This window comes from Phodopus roborovskii, unplaced genomic scaffold (genome assembly GCF_943737965.1).
Source record: "Phodopus roborovskii unplaced genomic scaffold, PHOROB, whole genome shotgun sequence".
In the NCBI taxonomy this organism is placed as follows: Eukaryota; Metazoa; Chordata; class Mammalia; order Rodentia; family Cricetidae; genus Phodopus; species Phodopus roborovskii.
Genome location: NW_026126599.1, coordinates 5440512 through 5461810, shown reverse-complemented (window position 1 = coordinate 5461810; position 21299 = coordinate 5440512). Strand labels below are relative to the sequence as shown.

General features: G+C 44.3%; 1 protein-coding gene across 1 annotated transcript; it reads right to left on the bottom strand.

Moving 5' to 3' along the window:
- Positions 1-3236: 3236 nt before the first annotated feature.
- Positions 3237-17904, bottom strand: Znf12 (zinc finger protein 12). The gene is made up of 4 exons (XM_051205154.1): positions 17628-17904; positions 13347-13473; positions 13004-13099; positions 3237-6902 (listed from the first exon to the last, which is right to left on the bottom strand). Exons 1-4 carry the CDS (start codon positions 17640-17642, stop codon positions 5053-5055), a joined length of 2088 nt encoding a protein of 695 aa, XP_051061111.1. The 5' UTR covers positions 17643-17904; the 3' UTR covers positions 3237-5052.
- Positions 17905-21299: the final 3395 nt, after the last annotated feature.

Here is a 21299-nt window from a genome sequence, read left to right as displayed (position 1 = left end):
AAAAAAAAAAAAAAAAAAAAGAAGAAGAAGAAGAAGCCCCAGTGACGTGTGAAATGTGACTGTGACCAATCAAAGGTGACATTTGATTTGGAGGTTATTATGCCTGGACATTCTCTACCTAACCTACCTCTTCATTTTTCTTGCACCTCTGTTTTCTCAGCATATATACTGTTCAGCAACCCCGCCCCCCCAAAGCAAACCATGTAGAGTTGTGCATGCTGACATATGCCTAAATCCTAATACTTGGGAGGCAGTGGTAGGAAGATGTAAGTTCCAGAGGGAAATGGGATATGTAGTGAGTTGTAGTCTACAAGAGACTAGAGAGATGGCTCAGCAGTTGAGCACTGGCTGCTTTCCCAGAGAACCTAAATCCAGTTCCCACATGATGGCTCACAACCATCTGTAATGAGAGCTGGTGCTCTCTTCTGGCCTTCAGGGATATATGCAGGCAGAACACTGTATATATATATAATATATATATATATATATATATATATATATATATATATATAATAAATCTTAAAAAAAAAAAAAAAAAAACACTGGCTGCTCTTCCAGAGGACTCAAAACCCTCTTCCACTCCTCCTGGCTCTGCAGGCACAGGGAATGTATGTGGCACACAGACAAAGCTCTCATACACACAAATAAAAGCAACAGGACAACTTACTCTGAATTTGCCTCAGCCATATTCCTATCTGCTTTCCCCATTCTGGACATAATGTTCATCATTTCACTTGTTACAATTAGAATATGTGTCTCTTGGTTTTTGTTGCTTTTAATATGTGGGGCAGGACCGCTCAGGAGTTATATAGAGTTAAGAACACTGGTTACTCTTCTAGAGGAACCAGATTCAGTTCCCAGCATCTACATGGCTCACAATCTTGTTTTAGGGATCTGACCCCTCCTCTGACCTCTGAAGGCCCCTGCCTACATGGTTCAGCATAAATTAAAAACTGTGTATGCATATGAAAATGTTTGCATGCATTCAGTGTATGCAGGCTTGAGGCTGGTATTAGGTATCTCCCTCAGTTACTCTCCACCTTATTTGTGAGACAGGGTCTCTCACTAGAGCTCACCAGTTTGCTGGCAGGCTAGTGAACCCCAGAGATCCTCCTGTGTCCCCAACCCTAGCAGGTACTGGGGGAACAAACTCAGATTGATGTTTGCATGGCAAGCACTTCATCTTGGGAGCCATCTCCCACGAACCTTGAATGCATTTCTCTAAAAGGTTGCATAGGAAAGGAAAGGCCTTCGTAAGACTCCAATTCCAGTATTCTTCAGTGCCTGTTACCATACACTCTTTCCTAAAGTGCTGCACTCTCTCTATAATCCCTGTGCCCACACTGTTACTGCATCTATGCCATCTCCGGCTTCAGGTGGGTAGCAACAAGCTGCCTGTGTCAGCCCATCATTTTCACAAGCATCATAAAATTTAAATTCAACAGAGGAGAGATGTTCAGCTGTTAACATAGCACTTACTGCTCTTGCAGAGAACCCCAGCAATCTCACAATGGTGGCTAACAACCATGTGTAACTCCAGTTCCAGGGGACCTGAAACTCTTCTGACTCCCATGAGCTTCTGTCCACGTGCTGTGCATAAATACATCCAGGTGCACACAGATAAAATAAATGTATTTTTAAAAATCCAATGGATGGGTTGTTTTTTCTGTTTTCACATATGAGAGAAATTCATTTTTCATAATTACCTGTGTGGTAAGAAATTTCCTTGTACATGTCACTTAGTTTAAGTAGAGGCAGTATTCTGTAAAGCTTGACATAATTTGGGGGGGTAGTCATGTGGTTTCTTGGCTGGTTGGATCACAACTACATACAGTAAGAGATGACAGGAATGAAGAAAGGGCAAATCCAAAGCTCACAAGAAATGTCCTGGTGGTAGTCTACCTTCGCCTTTTTCTTTAAACGTGTATTGTGGGTTGAGGAGATGGCCCAGTCAGTAAAGTACCTCTCATACAAGTAGGAGGGCCTGGGTTCTGATCTATGAAATCCATGTAAAAAGCTGGGCATGGTGATACATGCTTGTAACTCAAGTCATGGGGGTTGGAGTAGAGAGGTGGATTCCTGAAGCTCACTGGCCAACCAATTTAGACATGCATGTATAAGCCTCAGGTCCAGTGAGACCCTGTCTCAGAAAATAATAGTGATGGAGAGACACCCAGTTTTCACCTTGGACCTCCACATGCATACACACAACACACACACCCAAATATACATTGTCTCATCAAGTTATGATACAGTTATGGGAAAGCTTCATGTGTGTATGTGGCTGTCTACTCCTGGACCTCTTAATTGTCCTGCCTCCATCTTCTAAGTGCTAAAAAATTATAGGCATACCCCACCATACCTTGCTGTAGACACCATACAACAAATATATTACCAACTTTTTGTTCCAATACCAAACTAAACCACCTACCAGACTTTAGCTTTTGGTTAGGTAGTCTACTCAGAATTATTCAAGGATATGGGGAGTGGGCAGTGCTGAGCAACAAAATAGGAGCTATATGAGTCTTATACACAGTAATGTGGCATTTTGTATAGTAAATTGTTCAAAAGATGAGCTACCAGGATAATAATCTGAATGAACAAAATGAGATCCTTACCTCACACCACATATTTCCAAATGTAAGCAATGATCCATGTGCAAGTTCAGTTGTCCCAAACAACATGTAATGTATTAGAAAAAGGAAGTAGACCTGGTATCTGTTTTCCCAAGTCAACTTTAGAAGTGGAGCTGCTCATGGTGGCTCACATCTGTACTCCCACACTTGGGAGATTGAGCAGGAGGATTACCCCGAGTTTAAGGCCTGTCAGGGCTACAGTGCAACACTGGTATCTCAAAACAAGAGAAAACAAGGCCTTAGTTGGCAAAGTGCCATCCTCACGGTCATGAGGCTCTGAGTTTGATTCCCAGAACCCATGTGCAAAAAGCCAGCAATGGCGGTGGATGACCATTGGTGAAGTGCATCCCCAGAACCCATGTATAAAATGTAACCATGGGCACTTATAATTGCAGAAATGGGAGATGGAGACAGGTGGCTCCTGACACATGCTGGGCCAGTCTAGCTTACTTGTAATCTCCCCACCAGTTAGTGACACCCTGTCCCAGCAAACAAGGGAGACACCGGAAGTTGTCCTCAGGCCTCCACACTCACGTGCACACACAAACACATAGGGAAATAATTTTACAGGCCAATGACAAGACAGCTCAAGGAAGTATACACATTTGTTTCAAGTTCATTTTCAATGCTCAGATTATTTACATACAAATTTACAGATAATAAATCTCTCTATTAACACATCAAAATAAATGATTTAGTGAAAGTCCACTTCTGAATTGCATAACTCCTACAAAGTGTAATGTTACATCAGGTAGACTGTCTTGTTGTTACTAGCAGAATATTCCTAAGTCAACTGGCTTTGAAACAAATAGTATCTTAGGAAAAAACACAGTCCAGACATGGAGTAGTTACAGGTCATGCTGGCTTAGTGGCTCTGTGACATCAGGTCCCAGTTTATTCTACTTTCTGCAATGGCCATGATTACACTGTATCCATTGTTGGCAGTCATTGTCAGGCACCACATGAGACAAGGTGATTGTTCACCAAGGTTCAGCTTCTTAAAGGAAAGGCTTTCAAGGAATGACCTCTGATGACTCCTCTAACACTTTACATATGAGCCCAAGGTTACAAGAAAGGATTATCACTACCAATAAAACTTAATCAGAAGTTATCTCCCATCTTTCAGACTACAGGCAAAGAGCAAGGAGGGAGCGCTAGAAGGCAATGGAGGATGCCTGTAACAACCCTTATTTGTGTGTTCTCACCTAGTGATGATAGAACAAGGAACGTTCACAATACTAGCACATAGACAGTGCTACACAGCCCTTGTGCTCTACACACACCTAAGCATCTACATTAAAAAAAACAGCAGATAGAAATGAGAATATTCTAAAGTATAGTTCTTAGTTGTACAGAGTACAGTAAATGCTAAAGCTATTTCTTGCCCTTGGAGACTTCTGGCTTAATTAAAAATGGTCTATTCAGAGTTTCCTATTTTATCAATACATTTCTGTCTTCTGTGCTATAGTTGAAAACAGCAACAACAAAAGACTTCTTACAGATGATACAATTCTGTGACAATGACCATTTTAAAATCCAAGAAACAAGAAAAAGCATAGTTCGTAACTTTCAAATACTACCTCAGTGACAGTGCGTATTAAGAAAGTAGTATGGTGAATTTAGATGGATAATCTTACCATATGTTACAAACTAAGGATACAACATTTTTCCAAGCTTGATTAAAACTGAACATATGATTTCTGTGATGGTTACTAAAATAAGACAAAGAAACCCCAAGTCCTATGTTCTTAGGGAACTGTTTACCAGTTTAATGCAGCAAACTTGGCTAACTAGGCTTATAATTTTATATCTTATACTTATAGAGTGTACTTATTTCTAGCAGATTATCTTTTCAATTTTACACAGTATCCTTTAGTATTAGCAGTTTCCAAAGGAGTGTGCTTCCCACATTCCTTGAGTCAATTCCCTGATAAGCAGTTTGAAGTCATGCTGAAACATGCTTATACATTCTTACTCCTGTATAGTCTGCTATGTGGTCTTTTCACAACTGTGGCTTCCACTCTGTGAATTTCCGATGGATCTACATTACATGGACTTGTCCTGCTCATTTGTGTGGGCTCGCTGAAGTATCCTTTGGTATGTGGGACTGTGGTTCTAGGACCACCTGAACACCAAAGTCTGCAGTTCATTAGTTCCCTAGGTGAAATGGTCTATTTGTGTTCAGCTTTAACTCATCTCGAGATTATATTTAATATCATATAAATGCAACAGAAAGAGTTGTTATATTGTACTACTAGGGAATAACAAGAAAAAAGTCCGTACATATCCCATACAGATACTGAGATACTGAATCCTTGGCTATGGAACCTATGGGTCCTGAGGGCCAATTGTACAATATGGCTCCACTCCAGACAGAGGTGTCTAGTTAACTGAGGTGGTCATCTGAAGTCTGCCTTTAAAGGAGCCTTCCCACATCAACTACATTCACATTCCCTCTTCTATGAATTCTCTGATGACTATTGAATGCTGACTTGTGGTAGAATTTCTTCCCACATTCAGTACATTCATAGGGCTTCTCTCCTGAGTGGGTTCTATAATGCACAGTGAGGTATGACATCCGAGAGAAGGCTTTCCCACACTCGTTACACTCAAAGGGCTTCTCTCCTGAATGAATCCTATGATGTATAGTGAGATAGGACATCTGAGAAAAGCACTTTCCACATTCATAACATTCATAGGCTTTTTCTCCTGTATGTGTTCGCTGGTGTCTGTTAAGGGCTGAATTCTGGCAGAAGGTCTTCCCACACTCACTACATTCATAGGGCTTCTCTCCTGAATGAATTCTATGATGTATAGTGAGGTATGACATCTGAGAGAAGAACTTTCCGCATATGTAACATTCATACGGTTTCTCCCCTCTGTGAATTCTCCGGTGCCTACAAAGGGCTGAATTCTGGTAGAAGGTTTTCCCACACTCACTACACTCATAGGGCTTCACCCCTGAATGAGTTCTATGATGCACCGTGAGGTATGACAGCTGTGAGAATAGTTTCCCGCACTCACTACACTCATACGGTTTCTCTCCCGTGTGGACTCGCTGATGTCTCATGAGGGCTGAGTTCAGATAGAAGGTCTTCCCACATTCTGTACACTCGTAGGGCTTCTCTCCTGAGTGGGTTCTGTAATGCACAGTGAGGTATGACAACCGAGAGAAGAACTTCCCACACTCGTTACACTCGTAGGGCTTCTCTCCTGTGTGCGTCCTCATGTGGGTTGTGAGCGTTGACTTTCGGCAGAAGCATTTCCCACACTCGCTGCACTTGTAGAGTTTGACACCTGTGTGGATTTTCTGGTGATCATTAAGGGCTGACTTCTGAGAGAAAGTCTTCCCACAGTCGTGACAAACATAGGGCCTTTCTCCTGAATGTGTTCTCTGGTGCTGAGTGAGGTGTGTCTTCTGGCAAAAGGACTTCCCACAGTAGTTACATTCATAGGGCTTTTCTCCTGAGTGAGTCCTCTGGTGCTGGATGAGGTGTAACTTCTGGTAGAAGTTTTTCCCACACTCATTACATTCATAGGGCTTCTCCCCTGTGTGGGTCCTCTGATGCACAGTGAGGGTTCCCTTCTGGCAGAAGGATTTCCCACACTGATTACACTTGAAAGGTTTCTCTCCAGTGTGAGTCCTCTGATGTATAATGAATTTTGACTTTTTACAGAAGGACTTCCCACATTCACGGCACTCATAGGGTTTCATCTCCATGTGAGAACTCGGGTGGCCACTGAGGTCTGACATCTGGAGAAAAGCTATTTCAGATTCATTCCAATTGTAGGGCTTCTCCTCCATGGGATTAACAAAAACTGTGTTTTTCGGGAAGGATTTCTGGCACTCAATATATTCAAAGGGCTTCTCCAAAATATGAATTTTCTGATAAATATTTTCTTCACTTAGAGTGTAATCATCTTCAATCTGACTAAATTCATAAGAATCATCTCCTGGCTGTGTTTTCTCAGGCTTAATGTGCAGGAGCGATTTCCCACATCCAGCACATATATTGGGCTTCATTTTTGCATAGCTTCCATCACTACTAATGAATTCAGAGACGCAAGTCAAGCTCTTCTCACAGGAGTCACATGTAGGTATGACTTTTCTTGAAGGAACAAGTGTTGTTTCTATGGTAATGGCTTTACCAGTAACATCACCTGTCTTTTCAACCATGCTTTTGTAGCTGAACATAGCTGACCTCGATTGCTTCTTTTCATCTCCCCGGACTTTCTCCATCAGGTCATTCGCTTGCCAGATTTCATCTAAGGAAAGGCAAAATGAACCCATGTTTGTACATTTTCCTACATAAGACATGGTCTGACATTGATACACAGCCTCTCATTTTGAGTCTAGCTTCACAGTCCTGTCTAGAACTCACCCTGTTTATTCTTTTGGAGTAACATAGGAAGATCTCCCCCGGTGGGGAAGGAAAGAAAACTCATGAAATAGCATCTATGATCTGGGTTACTTTGTAATATTTTGTTCACAGATCCAGAGCAATGACTGGTAAAAAAGGGATGTTGGATGAAAGGAATTACAGCAAAGAGGGTGAGCCTTCAGGACAGTTAGGAGCACCATTGCACAACAAAGACAGCAAGATATACGGAAACAAGGACTAGGTTTGGTGACCAACAGGCACTTTTCTCCCCTCCCTTCACATTGGAGAGATGTTAGGATCTAAGGCATGTCTGAGGACACTGACATACCTGTGCCACTTTGTAACTTTCCATACTATTTTGGTTTTTGCATTCCACACAGTAGCTTCACCCAAGTTTTGTTTGTTTGTTTGTTTGTTTTTTGAAACATAGTTTCTCTGTATAGCCCTGGCTGTCATGAAACTCGCTTTTTATACCCAGCTGGCCTCAAACTCACAGAGAACCGCCTCCCTCTGCCTCCCAAGAGCTGGAATTAAAGGTGAGCATTACATAAGTTTTACACCTAAATTTTCCTTATGCTTAGATCCTGGACCCAGGTCTTCCCTCTAAGCTTCACTTGGAAGGCAAGTTCCGGAATACCTATGTGAAACAGGAAATATCAAACAGCACAGCACAGAAAAAGATGTCTCCCCTAAAAGCTTTGATTTCTTTTTTCTTTTTTAGAGGATCCTACCAATGCAGAGATTTAAGACCATACTCATTCTGACCATGAAATGTACTACTGTTTCTAGCTGGATCCACACTGTATGAACAGATGTACTTATCCAGGGAGAGCTATTTAACAGCCTCTATAGTCATTGTCCCCCCATATCAGCAGGAAATGATGGGCTTTACCTCACAGGATTGTTGAAGGATTATAGGAGTCAAAGTGCTCAGAACAGCATGTGGCACAAAACACATATTCAAGATTACCTGAGCAATTAGTTTTCCCACTTTCAATCTACCAGTAATGGTAATGTCTTTAGTCCTGCGTTAGCTTGAATGAGATGTCCCCCATAAGTCTTGAGCATTTAAACACTTGGTCCCCAGTTGGTAGCTGTTTGGGGAGCATTAGGAGGTGTGGCCTTCCTGAAGGAAGTGTGTCACTAGGAGAAGCTTTCAGGTTTCGAAAGACTCTTGCCATTTTGAGTTCTCTTTCTGCTTGCTATCTGTGGACTGAGATGTGAGCTCTCTGTTGCTGCTCCCACCTGCCTGCTCCATGCTCCTGCTGCAATAGTGACAGACTATTATCCTTCTGGAACCATAAACTTTCTTTTGTAAGTTTCCTCAGCCATGTGTTTTAGAATAATCTTTTTGAACATCATGAAGATGTGTCTTTGTCAAGGAACCTTCAGATTGGCTTAATAAAAGGGTAAATGGCAAACAGCTAGGCAGGTACAAGTTAGGCAGGACTTGTAGACAAAAAGAACTCAGGGATGAAGCAGGGCAGAGTTGCCAGCCACATTCAGAAAACAGGAGATTAAATGCTGGGCTGAAAAGTAGTACCACCCCATGGTAGAATGGAGGTAAGAATTATAGGTTAATTTAAGTTGTTAGCAGTAGTTGTTAAGTGGTTAGTAGCTAGTTAGTAACAAGCCTAAGCTATTGACTGAGCATTCATAATTATGTCTCTATGTGGTTACTTGGGGAGCCTGTGGTCTCAGAGAAAACTCCACCTACAGTGGTATTTTATCACAGCAACAGAAAAGAACTACTACATCCATTCCTACACAACTTGCTGCAGCTCCCTAATTCTGAATGTGAGTTTCATTTAGTGTGCAAACCTTGAGAGCAAGTTCTTCAGCATGCTCTTCTGATGGGAGATGTCATTCTGTATATATTTCTCATACTGGTTAATGAATAAAGCACTGTTGGCCAATAGGAAAGGAAGATAGGAGGAACTAGGAGACAAGGAGGAAATAGGAAGTAGGGGTCAAGATGGAGAATCTGGAGAGAACAGAACCACTAGCCACCTCTCGCTGGTAAGAACACGTGGAAATACATAGAAATGGGTTAATAATTAAGACAGAGCTAGCCGATAAGAAACAAGTACCAGGCCAATAACATTATATCTAATACAGAGTCTCTGTGTGTTATTTGGGGCTGGCGCGGCGGCGGGACAAGACCAGGCGGCGGGCGGAAAAACCGTACTCCTTACACTCTTCCAATGGTGATTTTTGTTTTCACTTATCTTAGAAATTATAGGATAGACCTATTTCACTTGATGTCATGCATATCAAGTCATACATTATAAATATTACTCTTCTTACAGCCTCCCACAATCCACCAGTGTCAAAATTCAACTGGACCACCAGGACTCAATAATGACTCAAAGCCAGGATGAGTCATAACTGAAAAGATTCTGTCCCAGGAAAAACAAGCTATTAATTGAATAAGATGGACGTGCAATACACAGATCACAGTGCCTCGGCCTTATGCTAGGATTTCTGCATATCCAACAAACTCTTGGCACATCGGCTTGATGTCTTGCCTACTTTTACTGCAGAGAGACGGGTGATACTGGAGTAATAATTAAGAGTCGGGAGGGAAAAAACTCTCAGGGGTGGAAACTTGAGCTTACTACCTGGGGAAGCACAGCCCATCCTAACAAAATGTAAAGCTGCAGAGATGAACAATACATGATGAGAAAATGCTAAGATGATGGACCAAATGTGGTTAGTGAAGATTCAGGAAACTCTTACAGGCAGTACAGAGCCTCTACGGTGTTAAGCCTCGGGAGACGAGGAACTTGAATAGGTTTACGTTGTAAAGGATCAACTGGATACTTCAGATGAAAAGTCCTTCCAAGCCAATCAGGAATAACAGCAGCCCAGACACGTTTCTTGCTTACATTAAAGCTATATAGAAGGGAAATGAAACACTACCTAAAGGAAAAGCCCCACTCACTCTGGAGATCTGTATTACCTGACAGGTATATACTCTTAGAGACTCTATGAGGGCCAAGGTGGGAAATGAAAGGAGTGTAACTAAGAAATTAGGAGAGAGAAGAAAAGTGCTCAGCCACCATAAGCTGCAAGAATTCATGATCAATTTTCACATACAGCAAGAATGAGAGAAACGCACACTGTTATCAGAGAAAAAAGGGCAGGTACCATGTAGCTACAACACAGTGTGGCTGCAGAGAAATAAACAGGCAAACAAAAACCTCAGATCTGAGTGTGGAGAAGCCCTCTGAGGAATCATGAAGCCAGGGGATACAGGCAGAACAAAGTCCTTCCTAGATACTTAGGAAGATGGAAAGACAAATCAAATGTCATTTATGTATACAATACAATGGAACACCATTCAAGGGCCTGGGTATACAAAAGAGCCAGAATAAAGCTAAGGGGAAAACAAGTATTTCCAATGAGAGAGACCCAGGTCTGCAAGAGCTAAACATCATAGCGCTGGATTTCCAGAGAACAAGAAGACATGCTCAGAGAGGCAGAGAGAAGCCAGAGTCAAATGGTTTCAGACTGGAATTTTGTAATCTGACCTCAAAGAAAACAAAGAGGTAGGTGTTGTGGATTATTATTTTAAGAAGTGTCACATTCATTTATTCGTGGAACATTTGTCTAATGATGCAAAGATGTGTTGCATTCTTTATATGTTGTATTTGTTTAACTCTGTGAAGCTGAGCTACTTTGCCTGCCCACAACACCTGACTGGTCTAATATAAAGAGCTGAATGGCCAATAGGTAGGCAGAAGAGAGAAACAGGCAGGGCTGCCAGGCAGAGAATAAACCGAAGAGAGGAGGATTGAGAAAAAAGAAGGACAAAGGACAACAGGGGCCAGCCATCCGGCAACACAGCCAGCCATGGAGTAAGAAGGAAAGAAAGGAATATAGAATAGAAAAAGGTAAAAGCCCAGAGGCAAAGGGTAGATGAGATAACTGGCTAGCGACTCCGGCCTTTCTCTTTCTCTTCCGGTCCCAGGCGCTTCGGGAGCCGCCGGATACTGTTCAGACATGGCCAAGTCCAAGAACGACACTACACACAACCAGTCCCGGAAATGGCATCAAGAAACCCCGATCGCAAAGATACAAATCTCTTAAGGGGGTTGACCCCAAGTTCCTGAGGAACATGCGCTTTGCCAAGAAACACAACAAGAAAAGCCTGAAGAAGATGCAGGCAAACAACGCGAAGGCAATGAGTGCATGCGCAGAGGCCATCAAGGCTCTTGTGAAGCCCAAGGTGGTAAAACCCAAGATGCCAAAGGGTCCCGGCTGCAAACTCAGCCGTCTTGCTTTCATCGCTAACCCCAAGCTTGAAAAGAAAATTAGAAGCTATATGGCCAAGGGTCGTAGGCTCTGTCAACCAAAGCCCAAGGTTTTAAACCAAGGCAGAGGCCTCGGCTCCAGCTAAGACCCAGGCTGCAGTTCCAGCACAGGCTCCCAAAGGTGCCAAGGCCCCATAGAAAAGTTTTCTGCCACTGTGAAGACAGATGGACTGGTGTGACACATCTACACACTCTGCAGTTGACCCTATGCTGTTTTTACAAATAAACTTGAGGCAAGATCTGTTAAAAAAAAAAAAAAGAAAAGAAAAGAAAGACAGAAAGAAAGGAAAGAAAAGCTGGCTAGCAACAAGCCATGCTAAGACTAGGCAACTAGGCATTCATAAGTAAGAACAGTCTCAGTGTATTTATTTGGGAGCTGGATAGTGGGCCCCCAAAGAACAAAGAGTAAACACACACACACACACACACACACACACACACACACACAAATAAAAAACAAAACAAAGCAAAACAAAAAAAAAACAACTACAGGTGGCTCCCTGGGGAAAGAAGCTTTCTGAAAAAACCTAGCAACCTAAGTTAAATCTCTAAATCTCACATGAAGATAGAAAGGATCACTATACAAAGTTGCCCAGTGACCTCAGGTGCATGAGTTAAAGAGCCTGGACAGATGGCTTATCAGTTAAGAACAATTGGTTGCTCTTCCAGAGGACCTGGATTTGATTTCTAACACCCAGATAGCTACTCACAGCCACCTGTAACTCCTCTTTTGTCCTCCACAGATACTTCATGCATACAGTGCACAGATACACACATAGGCAAAACATACATTTAAGATAAAAATAAAGGTTTTTAAAAAGCCTGTGATAGCTAATATTGTCAATCACTAGGAGTCAGGCCTCCAGGCACCTGGTGGGGTCATCCCAATGAGGTTCCTTGACGGGAAAGAACCACTCACTATTTGGAGTACCAGTCCCTGGGCTACGATTCTGGACTGAATAAAAATGACAAAGCGAGCTGCGCACCAGCAAGCATCACTCCCTGCTTCCTGACTGCCATGCAGTGAACACAGTGTGAGCAGCTGCCTCAAAGTCCTGTTGCCGTGCCTTCTGAGCTGCGATGGGCTGTACATACCCTGGAGCTGGGAGCCAAAATAAACCCCTTCTTCCTCAAGTTCGTTTTGTGAGGATTTTGTCACAGCCCCAGGAAAGTGACTAATACAGAGCCCAAAGCATTTTAGTAAGAGAGAATGAAGACAAAACCAAGGCTTAACGACCTAAGAGCTGAAGAAGGTCGTTCACTGACAATACACTATGAACACCTAGTAAAAGGATAGTGGATATGGGTGACTCAACATGGAAGTCACAAGGTTTAGAGAAAAAAAGGAACTGATTTCATCTGTGGAGTCCTAGCTGTCCTGGAGCTCACTGTTGACCATGCTGGCCTAGAACTCACAAAAATATACCTGCATCTGCTTTCCAAGTGTTGGGGTTAAAGACGAGCACCCCTCACAGCCAGCTAGGAAACTTTGATTCTGGACAGTGGTCGCCAGGGAGACATTATAACCATGTTTTCATGGGGAAGGAAGAAAGCTTTAGGAGTGACTAAACTACCTTCGTAACTTCTAAAGCTTGGGGTGATCAGAATGTTCCCAGGAGGAACTCCCCAGTTACCATCTCCTCTTGGCCTCTCTGCCTCTACTACACACCTGGATAGCTCTGAGGTGAGAATGCTCCTTCTACTATCCATGGCTCTTCTCCTTGTTCCAACTTGATGATAACATCCGGTTTGATAATATGATACCCTGTTAATGAGAAATGAAAAGCAACTTGAGCCTGCAGCATGGCTTCAGGGTTTCTATCGTGTGGGGCAGGTACCACTGTACCAGCTGTATAGCACAAGAGCCCTAGTGCTTTATTTTCACAGAGAGGTCAAGCAGAACAAACCACTCACAACCCATCCCACAGAATTCAAAAGTAAAGCCAGCTACGCTTTAATGACTTTAAAGGCATCCCCACATCTGAGCAGCTGAGAAGGCAACTGGTCCTCACCCACGGAGATGAGGTTGCTGTAGTTCTCCAGCATCACATCCCTGTATGTTATCTTCTCCTCAGAGCCCAGCTGCAGCCACTCCTCCTGGGTGAAGGCCACAGCCACATCCTTGAATGACAGTGGGTCCTGCAACAACATGCTCAGAACATGCTCACAAGGAACAGGCAACTGAAGACAAGCTCTTGCCAAGCCCGCTGGTGTTGTTAACCACAAACACTGTATATATTTTTTATATTACAGACTGTGAAAGGAAAGTATGCTAGAGAAATGGCTCAGTGGTTAAAGAAATTGCAGTACATGTGTTAGTAACAGAGTTAGGGTTTCTAGAAACCCATGTAAAGGCCAGGTGAGCATGGCAGCCTCTCCATAGTTCCAATCTTGGAAGACAAGGCTCTCCAGAGGAAGCTGGCTGGCAAGTCTAGTCACACCAGAGAGCTTTGGATTTGACTAATAGATCCTTCCTCAATGAATGGAAATACAAGGGAGAATGCCTGTTCCCAGCATCAACCCTGGGCCTCCACATTCACTCACACACAAGCAAAACTGTGCATATACAGATACACATAATACCCACGCATGCAAAATAGACAGAAAAAATGCCAATTGCCTTGAGATTTATTCACATTGAACCGAAAGCCAAGAACAATGCTGGCTGTTGGGGACACAAATAACATCAGAAACATTTCCCACCACTAAGGAGCTCAGACCTGAGGGACACTCATGCAATCCTAGGTGCACCCTACTCTTTGGAACACTCTCCATCTTGTCTCCAGTACATGAACAGCATTGCCCCCCCACTCCCCACCATTTACTTCTGACTCTTCCTCATGTCTGTAGTGAGATATCTGCCACACCTGCACCTGTTACACTGACCACACCCATTGAGGTGTGGGGACAGGTGCGAGTGTGACCTGGGGGGACTAGATCTGGGTTCCCAGACCCCAGTTCGCTCTCTTACTTCCAGATCAGAGACAGAGAGCATCTAGAGGCATCCTTGAGATTGGAACCTAGAGCAGTCATCTGTTTCTGGTGTGATTCCTCCCTGAATAAACATCCATCAGCCTATTGTTTCCCAGATTCTTATTTACCACACTTTATATGTCCTCTGCTAGTTCTTCTCTCCTCCAGGTTCCCAGAGGACTGAGTACTTTGATGGAGAGCCTGCCTGAATTGATGGATAATTTAACTGCCCTCCATGTACAAACATTTCCCAAATTATCACCACCAGTCCACGTCTCTCACCTACACTCTAGATGTCTAGATTCTTTAACATAGCATTCTCTACTGCAGAGTCTCTCAATCAATCCCAGAACTTAGTGACATGGCTAGTCTTCCTGGGATCCCCTAGTTATTACAGGCAGGCTGTCATACCCACATGGCATTTGTATGGTTTCTGGAAAGCTGAACTCCCGTCCACAAGCTGTGGGACAAGCACTTTAACCACAGAGCCATGTCCTCAGCTCCTCAAACGTCCTATCAGTGTTTAACTTTTGATTAAACTGTTTCATTCACAAACACATCAGCACCACAACTGCCTCCTGCCACGGCATCACCTCTACCCGTGAACATCAGTGGGTACCATGGACTCAATGGGAACACTGTGAACATCAGTGGGTACCATGGACTCTATGGAAACACTGTGAACATCAGTGGGTACCATGGACTCTATGGGAACACAGTGAACATTAGTGGGTACCATGGACTCTATGGGAGCACAATGAACATCAGTGGGTACCATGAACTCTGTGGGAGCACAGTGAACATCAGTGGGTACCATGAACTCTATGGGAACACTGTGAACATCAGTGGGTACCATAGACTCTATGGGAGCTCTGTGAACATCAGTGGGTACCACAGACTCTATGTGAGCTCTGTGAACATCAGTGGGTACCATGGACTCTATGGGAGCACTGTGAACATCAATGGGTAGCATGGACTCTACGGGAGCTCTCAACATAGTCAAGTAGATTCCAGTGGCATCTAACTGACCGTATATTATTACAGATATACACCAACCATATGACAAAGATGTTTCAAGCCAGTGACCTGTAAGCCAGTTTTCAGGAGAGGAAGAAAGATGTGAAATCATTGGAAATGACAGATCATCTTATAAATAAAAACATCCTTTGACCTCCACACACCCAACATGGATGTGTACACACCCACAAAGTAATTTTAAAAAAGCAGCAACAAAAATACCACCAACCCAAACAAGACCACAGGTCTATGGCTCAGTAAATCTGAGCTGATGGAATCTGTCTTAGAGCAGTAGACCCTTTCTTGTAGTAAAGGCACCCAGAGACCAGCTCTGAGAACACATTCAGGATAAACTCACTACTCTATTCTTGCCTCCACAGACATTCCCAATCTGTGTGTTTCTATTTGAGACTCTCCCTCTAAGGGAGTTCCTGGGAACCTAAGGAGCTCCTGGGAAGGAATACTCTGTTCTTTGGAAAATGCCAGTATCTAGGAGAGTACATGGGCATTTGCGAGTGAGTAAATGACTCCTAATTAGTAAGTCACTCTAGCCAAGCGGAAGAATGGCTGAAAAAGTCCAGTGGGTCTGTCACCTCATTTCTTGAGACACTGAAAGGTTATCACCAGGGCCAAGGATGGTGGCAAATGCCTTTATGCCTTTAGGTCTCGGCTGAAGAGGGAAGATCAAGCGCTCAGGGACACCCTGAACTATGCACCAAGACCCTTTTCAAACCAACCAATGATACAAAAACAAAGAAAAATTACTCAGACTGCAAGAGAAAACTAAATGTAGGTTGGACAATGGAACAATGAAAGGAAAAGAAAGGAGAAGGCCCAATGATGGGCTGAAAAGACTGATTTATTTGGCTGCAATAGCCTGTTGGTTGTTGCAGGGACATGATCCACAGAGATGCTCAGCAGGCAGCTGGCTGGTCCACAAGTGAACCACTGGCTAATGCCAAGAGAGCAAGATTAGAGCAGGGCTAAGAAGAGCAACGGGAAGGTAGAAGAAATTCTAAGTTCAGGAAGAGGGCAGCAAGGCAGAAACTGACAGAGGAGACTAGAGACAGGATGGGTCAATAGGGTGTGTGTGTGTGTGTGTGTGTGTGTTAGAATACTATAGAGGCTAAAAAGGCCTTGTGCACACATATAAGCACTGGAGAAAACAGGAAAGTTAAGCACACAGCTCACCTATTCAATGGAATGAGGTGCAAAGCTACTCTTCCTGGAATGCTAGAAATGATGTAGTTTTACACCTGGTGACCCTTTACTGTCTGATGAGGCAGGCTCTGCCGGTGTCTCCCAGAATTTACAGGGGAAGAGCTTTCCCCTGTATCTTGAGCACTGATTTTAAACCATAAACTCCACTCTTATGAGTAATGTCATTTGTATTGTACAACAACCTAAGTGACTTCTATGTTATCTTAGAGCCAGGCCAATCCTGACACATACAGGCATTATGTTTACCTCAGTCAGGCGCCCTAGACCCTAAACCTTGGGCACTATCTCTGAGGCAATAGTACCCATTCTTGTGAAAGAAGCCAAATGTACCTTATAGGGAATCTCAATGTAAACATGTCCTAAACTGTTCTGCACTTGGGACTGAGTTAACTGTTATTTGAATACTTTTTTCAAAAATTGTGCTGAGTTTAAATATAGCTAAAGAAAAATGATCTGGGCCAGATTCTAGAAGTCTTAGAGTTTCATTCTTGTCTCTTCATGGACCGTTTTTTTCCCTGCTTGCTGTGAAGCCTTTAGGGGAATCACCACAGAATACCACAGAATACCAGCTGGGGCTGTATCCATCATGGAGAATAAGCCATGGCAACATGAGCTGGAAGGAGCTAGCTACATGAAATCCACACTCGGGAAACAGAGATGGAGAAAGACGTGCTAGAATTCAAGTCATCTCCATTTTATGCAGCCCAGGATGCCCAGGGAATGTTCTTGCCCACAATAAAAAGAGTTTTAGTACGTCAATGACTGTAGCCTGGTACCCACCCCCTGCATTCCCAGAGGCCCATCTACCTCAGGTCTCTAAATCCTCTTAATCAGGTCAAGGTGACAGCCACACCTTCGTAAGAACACTTTAAGGACCATGCTACCTATAGATATGAGCACACACACACACACAAAAAAAATTCCAAACCCCTCTGACTATTGCTCACTACTGTCTGACTCTTTTACCTATTTCTATTTTATCTATTTCCCCCTTTTTAAAGTTTGAACTCTTTTTTGCCTCTTTGAATGCACTGGACCAAATGAGACAATAGAGATGTGAACAGAAACAAAACAAAACTTACCGAGGATGTATTCATCTTCTGCTGCTGAAGGAAAAGTCTGGAGAAGTACTACAGCCGGGTCTAGGGAAGGAAAAACAAAGCCATTGCGAGGGGTATGGCAAGGGGGAATAGCCTATACAAAAACCTACCAGAATATTCCAAGAAGGAAACATTATGGATGATGGTCTCATTGACTTTCAAAAAGGGTTGGAGAACTGTAACCATGCATGAGGAATGAATGAGTGCCACTGTAAGGTGAACTAACATGAAACGTTAGTTAAATAATTTCATTGTTTAATAGAGGTACAAAAGAATACTCAGCCAGGCATAGTGGTGCATCCCTTTAATCCCAGCATTTGGATGGCTGAAGCAGGCAGATCTCTGTGAGTTGGAGGTCAGCCTGATCTATAGTGCCAGGACAGGTTCCAAAGCTACACAGAGAACCCCTGTCTTGAATCCCCTTTCTCCCCCCCCCAAAAAAAAAAGAATACTCACAGGTAGGGGCTGTATTTATCTAAATTAAGTGATATTGTGACTTCTATTTTAATACTGCAAAAGGAACGCTCACATGGGACTTATCACTCCTAAAAAAAAAAATCCTCAGCATAACCTCGGTTAAGTCCAACCACAGCAGACCCACAGTCTTCCCTCAAGAACAGAGGCAAAAACAAACTTTCCTGAACTAGGCTATATGATACTGCAGGGACCGAGCAGACAGAGCATGCGTGCCCATGAGCGCCAAGAGTGACACCGTGAGAACCTAAAGCAAAGACAGAAGGGGTGTTGAGTAAGGCAGGAGTGTGGACAGCACCTCCGCAGCTCAGGCGGCTAGCCTCTCCTATGCCCTCACGCCTCGTCCTCGGACAATCAATGCTGCCCAAAGTAGTGCAGCCACCCTGCCATCAGCCCGACCACTGCGACCATCCCGGATCCGCAAGCGGAGGACAGAAGAGAGCCAGGCTTCGTGCAGGCGCTGATCACTCAGCCGCCTCCCCCACTCCCGACCCCCGCAAGCAATCAGCCAGACCCAGCCTTCCTCCCAAGTCCGGGATCTGCATTCTCAGGCCTCACCTTGGAGGCCACGTCGGACCCGGGTCTTGTCGCCCCTGTGAGCCCGGCCCTAGGCCTCCCCGGCCTGCACAGCCATGTGCGTCCGCTGCGGACCCGGACGCTCCGACCTCGGCCCCGCAGGGTCCGTGACTGCAGCTCGCGCAAGCCAAAGCTGCGGGAGCGAGTGCAGAAACACAGACCGCAGGAAGCCAGGGCGGCCCAGCGGTCGTGCGCATGCGCGAGCTCGCACGCAGGCCAAGTCGCGCACGCGCGGCAGCGCCCCCCCCCCCCCGGGCCTGGTCCCAGTGAGGCATAGGGTGTACTGCCAGAAGTCTAGGAGCCCCCTGTCCCTAGGGGCCGTCGTACAAGTCTCTTCTTCGTCTCAGCGAGCGAGAGCTTCTATAACTCGGGCCCTGAGATCACTATCGTGTTCGTTCTCACCGTCTTTGAGCCTCCAGAATTGGCCCGAGGGGTTATATCAACCAGGCACCACACCCTCTTCTGGCCTGGGGCTTTTTGGTAAACGGCGCATTCTGACAGACTGTACCTGTGCCATGCTCTCCCAGGGCCGTCCTGATGTCACCTGGTAACTGAGGTGTCCATCTGAGCTGGTCCTTATCCCAAGAACCAAAAGCTCTCATATCCCTGTGACAAAGAGGAAGGGCCTGGATTAAGCTCCCCAGGTGACCGGGAAAATAGGAATGCTCTCTTTCCCGAGGTTTACATTTCAGAGGGGACTCCGGTCTTTCAGAAAAGAAACTCCTTGCTTGCAACGAGGACATTTCAAGTCTATATAATTTTTGTTGTTGTTTTGTTTTTGGTTTACAAGGCAGAGTTTCTCTGTGTAGCCCTGGCTGTCATGGAACTGGCCTTGAACTCACAGAGATCTACCTGCCTCTGTCTCTGCTGAGATTAAAGGCATGCACCACAACTGCTGAACTAATATAATTTTTGTATTAAGATTTCAATGTGTACAGACAGAACAAGGGTCAGCAGTCAGCAGGCTGAGATCCTTCTATTCTGCTCAGATAGGAATTGAGGCAATGAGAAGCTCAATCCATGCAGGCATACCATACTCTACTGACTGGACTAGCAGGCCTAGAAGCTTTGGCTCCAGGTCCTGACCTAGAGGCCTGTTAGGTCCGGCTTTAGAAACTAGAGACTTAATGCCCTGACCTTTCACCCACTGATGGCCCTAGCACTTGGCAGCTGTTGTAGCATGTGGCCTCCAGGAACAGCAACAGAAGCAACTGTGCCAGCTAATGCTGACCCTAAATAGACTCAGGTGTTATGACTCTCAGTATGTCAGCCGCAAACGTCACAGTTATTGGGTCCCAGGTATTCCCTGCTGAGAGCTCACTGTGTATTGTCTGTAGCTCTTCATTGCCCTCTGCCCTCTTCATTCTCAACTCTCCCACACTCTCTCATTTGCTGTCTCCACTCTTCTCCTTCCTTGCAATCGGTGCTTGTTTTTCATTGCCATTTTTTTTTTTTTGATCGTCTCATCAGTGTCTCACCAGCTGAGCCCACTGAGCTGATGAGAAGGGTCAAAAGTAGGCAAAGAGCCCTGGAGAGAAGCCTTTCCCAGAGCCTGATATTGCAGCATGGGTTAAAACAGCTGCTTTGATTCACCAAGGCTTGTGATTGCAAAAGGATTGTTAGAAACCTGTGTGTGACAGTGCCTTTGGAGCAGATGAACAAGAGGAATGTGAGTCTGAGGCCAGTTTGGGCAACATAGTGAAATCCTGGAAGGAGGGGAGGAGGGAGAGGACGGAGGGAGAAAGGGAGAAAGGGAAGGAGACAGAAGCTGTCAGAGACACTGGTGCCCAGGATAGCAGCGTTGGAAATGGAAATGCATTTCAACAGCGAGTATCTGTGAATGCTGGGCAGCTTCATTAAGGTGGCTGTGCAGTGTTCAGAGAAGCTGAGTTTCTAAGGTGTCCCGGCAGTTCACCAAAATAATTGACTAGTAGTCTTCTGCTTGGCACACCCAGAAAGAGACAAGCAGCTATCAATTAGGGAAGCAAATACTTAGCTTATTTAAAGGGAAATAAACATTAAGAAGGGTGCTTCTAATAAAGGGTTATTGTTAACATTAACAGTCATTCAATACTGTTTAATAGTGTTCTATACCTAGTTAAATACCCTTGGGAGAGTTGATCATTCTGTTTGCTCCAAAAGTATTTTGTGTGTATCTGTGTGTCTCTCTGTGTATCTATGTGTCTGCATTTGTGTCTGTCTGTGTGTTTTAGTGTTTTAGTATGTGTTTTTGTGAGCATGTGCATGATCCAAGGTCTTCATATTGAACTTGGAGCTCACCAATTTGGTTAAGAGAGTTGGCTAGTGAATTCTAGGGACCTGCCTGCCTCTGCCTCTCAGCACTAGGCACTCACTGCACCCAACTCTTACATGGGTGCTGGGGATCCAAACTCAGATCCTGAAGCTTGTTCTGCCATCACTTTGCCAGTAGACTAAGCCATTTCTCCAGCTCCCTGTTTCACAGGTGTCTCTATTGTGAATTTTCTCACAGAAATATTCTAATAAAATGGGAAGATGATCTGGTGAGGTGGTTCAGCTGGTAGAAATACTTGCAGAGGAAGCCTGGCAACCTTACATAGATCCATAGAACCTATGTAAATGTGA